An 8,616-nucleotide genomic window follows, 5' to 3' on the forward strand; every position below is an offset into this window, starting at 1 on the left:
GATCCCGAACCGAGTTATCAATTGCCTCCACATGAACTTCCTGCAATTGGCTGATGATATACTGGCTAGTGCTTCGGTCTCTATCCACTTAGTGTAGTCGATGGCGACTATGAGGTATTTAACTTGTCCTGGGCCCACCAGGAAAGGACTGAGGATGTTGATTCCCCATTGGGCAAAAGGTTGGGATGTCGTGAGTAGGCTTAGCTCGGAAGTTGGTGCTCTGTGAAAGTTGGCGTTCTCTTGACACTTAGTGCACTTCTTTACAAACTCCTGAGAGTCTTTCATCATTGACGACTAGTAGTATCCGGCTCGGATCAGCTTCCTTGCTAGGGCTTTACCCCCGATATGGTGGTCGCATCATCCTTCATGGACCTCCCTGAGTACGTAATCAGTTTGCTCGGAATGTAGGCACTTCAACAAGGGTTGGCTGAGTCCCCTTTTGAATAGTTGCCCCTGTACGATCGTGTACTTGGCTGCCTCCCTTTTTAACGCTTTAGCTGCTTTCTCATCGTCAGGGAGTCTGCCGTTTTTGATGAACTCGGTGATCGGATCTAACCAAGAGGGGTTCGCCTCCGTCAAATGGAGGGTAACTTCCGGTTCCTTTAACATGCCTTGGATGAGAGATCGGTTGCCTACTCCCAATTTTGTGCTTGCTAACTTGGATAGGAGGTCCGCTCGTGTGTTTCTTTCCCTCGGAACGTGTTGGACCGTGATCTCCTCGAAGTGATCACTCAATTCTCTGACTTTCTCCAGGTACTTTTGCAACAGTGAATCCCTGGCCTGGTAGTTCCCATTTACCTGCGAGGTGACAATCTGTGAGTCACTGCAAACCTCAAGCCTCGTTGTCCCGACTTCACGAGCTAGGGTCAGACCTCCCAAAAGTGCTTCGTACTCCGCTTGGTTATTTGATACTAGGAACTCAAACTTGATCGACTGCTCGTATACGACCCCGGTAGGACTTTCCAAGATGACCCCGGTAGGACTTTCCAAGATGACCCCGGCTCCCCCTGACTTTTGGTTGGAGGCTCCGTCAACATGAAGTCTCCACCGTGTGCCCTTCTCCTCGGTGGGGCCCCCTGTTACCTCTACCAAGAAGTTGGCCATTGCTTGTGCCTTAATTGCGTGCCGAGGTTCATATTGTAGGTCGTACTGGGAGAGTTCAATAGCCCAAGTCATCATTCTTCCTACTAAATCAGGTTTTTGGAGCACCTGACAGATTCCTTGGTCCGTTCTCACGACTATCCGATGGCCCTGGAAGTATTGCTTCAGTCTGCGAGAAGAGGTCAGGAGTGCTAGTGCTAGTCTTTCCAGCTTACTGTACCTTGTCTCTGCTCTTTGTAGTGCCCTACTCACAAAGTAGATTGGCTGTTGAGCCTTTCCTTCTTCTCGCACTAAGACTACCGCGAGTGCTCCCTCCGTTATGGCCAAGTATAGGTAAAGTGGTTCTCCGACCTTGGGCTTTCCGAGTACGGGGGAGTCCACTCGCATGTCCTTGAAGTGTTTGAATGCTTCCTCGCATGCGGGAGTCCACTCGAATGCTATCCCTTTTCTCATCAGATTGAAAAAGGGTAGAGCTTTTGCCATCGATGCCCCGAGGAAGCGAGATAGTGTGGTGAGCCGCCCTGTTAGCCTCTGGACGTCTTTGATACAGCCTGGGCTCTTCATTTGTAGTATTACCTGACATTTTTCGGGGTTGGCTTCTACCCCCCTTTGGGTGATCATCAAACCCAGGAATTTCCTGGCCTCCATGACGAAGGCACATTTGAGTGGATTGAGCCTCATGCCGTTTTTTCGTAGGGACGCGAATACATTTCCAAAGTCTCCCAGGAGATCATCTGGCTGGGTGTTCTTTGCGAGGATGTCATCCATAAAGACCTCCACCGTCTTTCCTATGAGATCGTTGAATATCTTATCCATCAATCTCTGATATGTAGCTCCTGCATTTTTCAAGCCAAAAAGCATCACCGTGTAACAATAGATTCCTTTTGGGGTTATAAATGCTGTTTTGTCCTCGTCAGGCCGGTGCATCGTTATCTGATTGTAGCCGGAATAGGCGTCCATGAAGCTAAGGTACCGGTATTCTGCCGCCGCGTCGACGAGCGCGTCAATGTTAGGAAGGGGGTAGCTGTCCTTGGGACACGCCTTGTTAAGATCCGAGTAGTCTAGTTCTCGGATAAAACCTGCTTCTAGGAGGCTGGCCGTTTGCCTGGCCACCTCCTCTGCCCTTTCTTGCGACATCTTCCTTCTCCTTTGAGCCACTGGCCGGGCTTCAGGTTTGACGGCCAGGTGGTGCGACATAAGATGTGGGTCTATGCCTGGCATGTCAGCTGGCGTCCAGGCGAACAGATCGCCGTTGGCTCTGATCATCTCTACCAAAGGTTCTTTCAATTCATGTGGGAGGTTTCTGTTAATGAATGTGAACTTTTCCTCTGTGTCCCCAACTCTGAACTTCTCTAGGTCCCCCTCTGGTTCAAGTCTGGGGTTGTGGTCGATCCGGGCGTCCAAGTCGACAAGAAACACTCCTGACGCTTCTTTGGATTTTTTCCTCAGGGAGAGACTGGCATTGTCGCAAGCGATCGCCGTTTCCAACTCTCCTTTTATGGACCCTACAAATCCGTTGTCCGTGACAAACTTCATGATGAGCAGTTTTGTGCTGATCACTGCGCCGACCTCATTGATGGTCTTCCTCCCTAAGATGATATTGTAAGCTGTGGAGTCTTGTAGAACTACGAACTCGGCCATAACCGATCTCCGTCCTTGTTCACCTCCTAGGAAAACCGGTAGAGAAATTATGCCATCTGGCTTGATGAAGTGATCGCCAAGCCCGACGACACCGTGTTGGTGAGTCATTAGGTCGGTGTCTCGTAGCCCCAACGCGTCAAAAACGTTTCGAAACATAATGTTTGAGTCTGCCCCTGTATCTATAAGAATTCGTTTGACGAGGCCGGTTCCCACCCGGGCCGTAATGACCATGGGGGGATTTTCCAGGATCTCGTTGAACCATTGATCTTCTGGTCCGAAGGAAATGGACGGGGCCCTTTTAGAACTTTGTGAGGGTGAAGAGGAGATCGCCAGAACTTTCGTGTCTTTTTTGTGTGCTGATCTTGATCTTGGGGCTGTGTTCTTCGCGATCACTATGTTTACTATGGTAAGACCTTGGTCCTCGTCCCTTGGCTCTTGCCGCTGCTTCGCTGTTCAGGACCTGTCTTCCCCGTCTTGGTCACGACCACGTCTCCTCGGTTCCCTGATGAGATGGGAGAATTCAGCCAGTTTTCCATCTCTAATTTCTTGTTCAAGCGCATCTTTTAGGTCGAAACAGTCCTGCGTCTTATGTCCGTAGCCTTTATGGTAATCGCAGTACAGGATTTTGTTACCGCCAGTCCGATCCTTCAGTGGACGGGGCTTCGACAAGATTCCCTTCTCAACTATCTATTGGTAGACTTCCATGAAGGGGAGAGTGAGGGGGGTATAGTTGGTGAACTTCCCCACACGGGGAAATGGTCTAGGTGTTCTGCTCGGGCCGCCATCTCTGGCGTGCTCCTTCTGTCGTTCTTCGTTGCCATGTTTCCTGGGCTGAGTGTACGAGGGTTGCCGCTTGTTGGCAGCCACAACTCGGCTGACTTCCTCATCGTTAATGTATTCGCGTGCCACCGTTTGGATCTCTTGCATCGTCCAGACTGGCCTAGTGGTGAGATACTTTCTGAAATCATCGTTGAGAAGTCCATTGGTCAGGCATAGACTCGCCACCGAATCCGTTAACCCCTCTATTTCCAAGCATTCGTCATTGAAACGATCTAGGTATTTTCTGGTCGTCTCGTCGGCTTTCTGAGTGACGCCGAGCAGATTGATCGGGTGTTTTGCCTTTGCGATTCTGGTGGTGAATTGTGCTAAGGAGGCGCGGCTGATGTCCGAGAAACCGGCCACGGAGCCCTGCGGGAGGCTATTGAACCACCGTATCGCAGGGCCAGCCAGGGTGACCGGAAAAGTGCGACACCTTACCTCATCTCCCACTCCCTCTAGGTTCATTCGGGTCTTGTATCCCGTCATACCTCATGTCCGCTGGTTTATCAAAGTGCTTTGGCAACCGAACCTCGAGGATAGAATGGTGGAATGGGGTGGCGCCCATGATGACGGGTCATCGCGTTCTCTCGGACCTCTCTTCTCCATTTTCACGGTCTCGTCTCATGACACACGCTCGTTTACCCCGAGCGTAGATGATTGTATCGTTTCGTCTCCTAGGACGTTCCTGGTCCTCCCGGCTACTTTCCGATTCCGATCCTGAGACGGGAGTAAGTCGGGAGCGATTGCTTCGGTGGGAGGCTCTGCCTCGACTTTCGGGGGATTGGGAGTAGTCAGGGTCGGAGGCCTCTTGTTGACGTTCCTGATCCGCTAATTGGCGTTCCAGGTTCTGCACCCTATGGCGCAACTCTTGCATTATCATGGCGCTATCGCTACCCGTTTCCCCGAAGGGGCGTCTTTCATGGACTCTTTGTTGTGGCTCGGTTCGTCGTGGAGGGGATCTTAACTGCTCTCGGGGGTAGGCGACGGAGGCGGCCCCCTCAAGACCTCCCGGGCGGCCTTGGTCTCCTGGACCTGGCACGATCTCCATTCAGTCGCGTGGTTCCCTACAGACGGCGCCAATGTTCAGTAGGTCGGGTACCAGACGGTTTGGAGTGATCCTCGTGTGGATCGTTGGGGCGTGATCTAGAATGGGTCGGGAGGACAAGATGGGGAACCGACGTTCCGAGCTCTCGACGAAGAGGGGGGTGTCACCTGCAATGATACTCCGATGCTCAAGTCAGTCGAATGTGCAGGCGAAAAAGAGGGTAAGGCAGTGTGTGACGTACCTTGGTGGAAGGGCAGGTCCTTCCCCATTTATACCGTGTCAGAGGTGGGCCCTTCAAGGACAGGCCCACTTTCCTCGAAGCTTCCTCACAGCTGCAGTGGAGAGTTGTCAAGGACGCGTGTCCGGGTCGCGTAGCGAGCGGTACGTGCCCGACTGTTCGGGTCGGGTCATCAGAGGGTCGGGTCGACCCGCGAGTGGCATGGGCCAGGCCGTAACAATAAATATATTTCTAATCATAATTTTACGAAGCTAAAATATACATGGAATTAGGGGTGTACATGGCCCGGCCCGCCCCGAAGACCCGGCTTGGCCCCGAACACATTAGGGACTAATTTAGTGTGATTTCATCGGGTTTAGGGTCGGGTAAGGGTCTCAAAAATAGACACGGTCATTATTTCAGGTCGGATCCGGGGCATAGCTCAGGTCATCTGAATTCGGCCCGATGGCCCGGTCATCATACACAATTAATATTTTATATTGGATGATGACTATTCTTATGTGAAATTTAAATATTGTAAACCTTAATATTTTGTGTTATTAGTCATTTATAATATTATAAGTTAATGTTTTATGTTTAAAATGCATAAGACTTTACACTAATGCATAATATTGTGTTATTTGTATTGATTTAATATTTGGTGTTAGACAATATTAGTATTGATTATGGTTATGCTTTAATTTTAGAGAAAGGTTGGTTTTTGTTATATTTTTTTAAGTGAATTTTACTATGTGAATTGTGAAATAAAAGTTGGAGATTAGGTAATTTTTATATGCTAAAGACCCGGTTTTCACCCGATTTTTACCTAGTTTTCACCCGACCCGAATGTGCGTAGGTTTCATCGGGTCTAGAATCGGGTTAAGGTCCAAACATTAGGCCCGGTCTATATTTCAAGCCAAATCTGAGTTAAGCCAAACCCAGTGTGGTTCGACCCATATACACCCTTACATGGAATTAACTCATGAACGAAAAAAACCATTAGTATGTATAAGTTGAAATTTATTTCTAATTATTTTAAAGGCGTATGATTTTAACAAGTTATATGTCGTGAATTATGAAAAATTCTTTTTTCTTAATTAATAAGAAAAAAGTGTTTAATACTTTCATATATGGCAATAGTTTCTACAAGCAACTATTACTTACTAATCAATTTTCTCCAAAAAATTTTAATGGCTAATCTCAACTCTCAAGTGAGCCGAGTATGTAGTTTGAGAAATTGGGAAAAAAAAAGAATAAAAAAAGGCTTTGGATGTTGACATAAGTGATTATTCTTCATCTTTGAAAATGAATGGGGAGCATTTAATATTCCAAATTGCATTTTTTGTAGTTTGCTTCCAGTGATAAGATACCATAGCCCAGAGTAGTTCGACGCGCAATAATATAAATATATAATCATTATTTAGTACTTCAAATTTTTGAACAACTTATTTAAATTAAATAAAAAACTTAATCCAGACATAAATTTAACAAGTTGAAAATGCGGGTATTTCATTTTATAAATCTGTTAATCATGTAAATCTCTTTGCTTGTTGATTATCTTACTCTTTGGTCTACGGTACTGCAATTTTTTACACTTTCTATGATTGTGACATGTTATCCTTGTGATTAAGTTCAATGCATCCTAATTTTAATCAAATATAAGCTGACCACAACTATAGTATATATCAATTATAATAATAAAATGTTAAAATCATCTACTAATATAAAATATATATTAAAAATAAGTTATTAACTATATAATAATTAATTTTAATAATTAATTTTAATATATAAATAAATTTTTTTGTATGTATATATATATATATATTAATCATATATAATTTTTATTTATTTTATTAAAAATAATAATAAGTTCTCTGAATAGAAAACCAAAAAATAATTAAAAAAAAAACTCAGATTGAAAGAATACCTTCCTTGAACAGACTAACAAGGGCAAGATTCTCCCTTCATCCAATATTATAAATTAATGATGTTTTAGATTTTGTTTATTGTTTTTGTTTCTTAAAGGGTATCTTTAATTACCCACAAGATTCAATTAATTAATTGCAATAATTTGATTAGTTAAGAATGTCAACTAGCCAAAGAGGCATGAGGGTGCATGGATAATGTTCTATGCCACGAGAAGGAGGTGATGTTCGTTTCAAAATAAAGGTCAACGATCTTCGTATAATTTAATGCTAAATTTCCAATTAGCGATACGTCCATGATGACAGCAAGAATTAATGCCTGAACTCTAAATTAAACTTGTTGATTGACAGCATGCAAAATCTAAAACCTATGTATAGACTGATGAGGCATATTGGTATATATATATTAAGAATAATAGATTAGTAAAATCAATCTCAATATTTCTCGGTTTTAAATTAAGTCGGATCTATAATAGGGGATTATAGATTCTACGATGGATTGAAATGAATATAAAATTTTTATTGGAGAGAAGTACTATTTTAATAAGAGTTAGAATTAATTAACCAACTTTATAAAATTTTACAATTTGTCAAATTAACAAGTGAAAAAGATGACAGAATAGTATGAAAATTTGATAGATCAAAAATTTATTTTATTAATTTATTTGTGCAAGCTTTGCAGGCTGAGACTCTCCAAAAGACATTACGAGTTATAGTTTCACTAGATCTATATGAAGAGGACTAATACCACCAAGAGTTGAGTTATTCACCTGATTTATGTTAGTTAGCAGGGTCAATGCTAAGAAAAGATTGATTAGATTGGACATTATTAATCACAGAGATATAATTTGTATTTTATGTAAAAAAAAACTTGAGAATGATTTCCACTTATTCATTGGCTGTGAGTTCACGTGGCAGGTGTGGTAGTGTGCTTGGTTATACGCCTATAATAAATTTTGGTCTTTTTCAGCAACCATTAAGTAACACTTTAAGAGTTGGACAGGAGCTCCGGTAAAAAAAGTCGAACGTAACAGGTAGTTGGTTGATTTTTTTGCTATCATTTGAAATACGTTGTTAAAAAGGAATGTCAGGATTTTCAATAATCAAAAAACATGCGTTGCGGAAGTTATTACCAAGTCGATTAGAAACTATAAAGAGTGAGTTAGTTTTATTCCGTCTAGTTGTTAATGACAATGTCAGAGATAACTATAATTTCTTGTTTAATGTTTATATTGTAACTCTAAACTTTTTAAATATTCCACCTTATTGTGTTAAACTTTTTATTTCAAAAAAAAATCTCAATATTTCACTATTTCAAAAAATCTATGCTAACATAAACAAGGTATGACAAGGATCGGAATGGATTTTTTTTATTTTTTTTCAATTGTTTAATAAAGGGTTGTTTTTATTATTTAATATTATATATATATGTCTTATTTAAAGAGTATAAAGTAAAAAATTATACTTACTAAATAATTTAAAAAAAAAAGTTAAAAAAATCTATTCTTTGACAAAAATTACTCACCGAAAAAAAATTTATAAGTTAATAGATTAATTAAAAAAGATATAAGTAGACAATGAGGATATTAAATAATGTGAACAATAGATATATCGGATGTTTAATTTAATAGGTATGTAAATGATTATGTTGATTTTTAATTAGATGATTATTTATTTTAATTCAGTTTACTCATACAAAATTAACAATGAATAAATGTTCAATTCACTAAGTATACGAATGATTATCCTAATATTAAGAATTATAAGATAATTTAAGAGTGGAATATTTTTTATTTTATTGGGTCAATTCTAAAATTTATTGTTTACATTATTCACAAAAATTATTATTTATTTAACAAAACAGG

At 41.8% G+C, this 8,616-nt stretch overlaps 1 protein-coding gene across 1 annotated transcript; it reads right to left on the reverse strand.

Annotated features, from left to right (window-relative positions):
- Window positions 1-3,429: 3,429 nt before the first annotated feature.
- LOC107492770 (uncharacterized) lies at window positions 3,430-4,047 on the reverse strand. Its single transcript, XM_016113828.1, has one exon. The coding sequence runs from the start codon at window positions 4,045-4,047 to the stop codon at window positions 3,430-3,432; it is 618 nt and encodes a 205-aa protein (XP_015969314.1).
- Between the last annotated feature and the right edge of the window lie 4,569 nt (window positions 4,048-8,616).

This window comes from Arachis duranensis, chromosome 6 (assembly GCF_000817695.3).
Source record: "Arachis duranensis cultivar V14167 chromosome 6, aradu.V14167.gnm2.J7QH, whole genome shotgun sequence".
Classification (NCBI taxonomy): Eukaryota; Viridiplantae; Streptophyta; class Magnoliopsida; order Fabales; family Fabaceae; genus Arachis; species Arachis duranensis.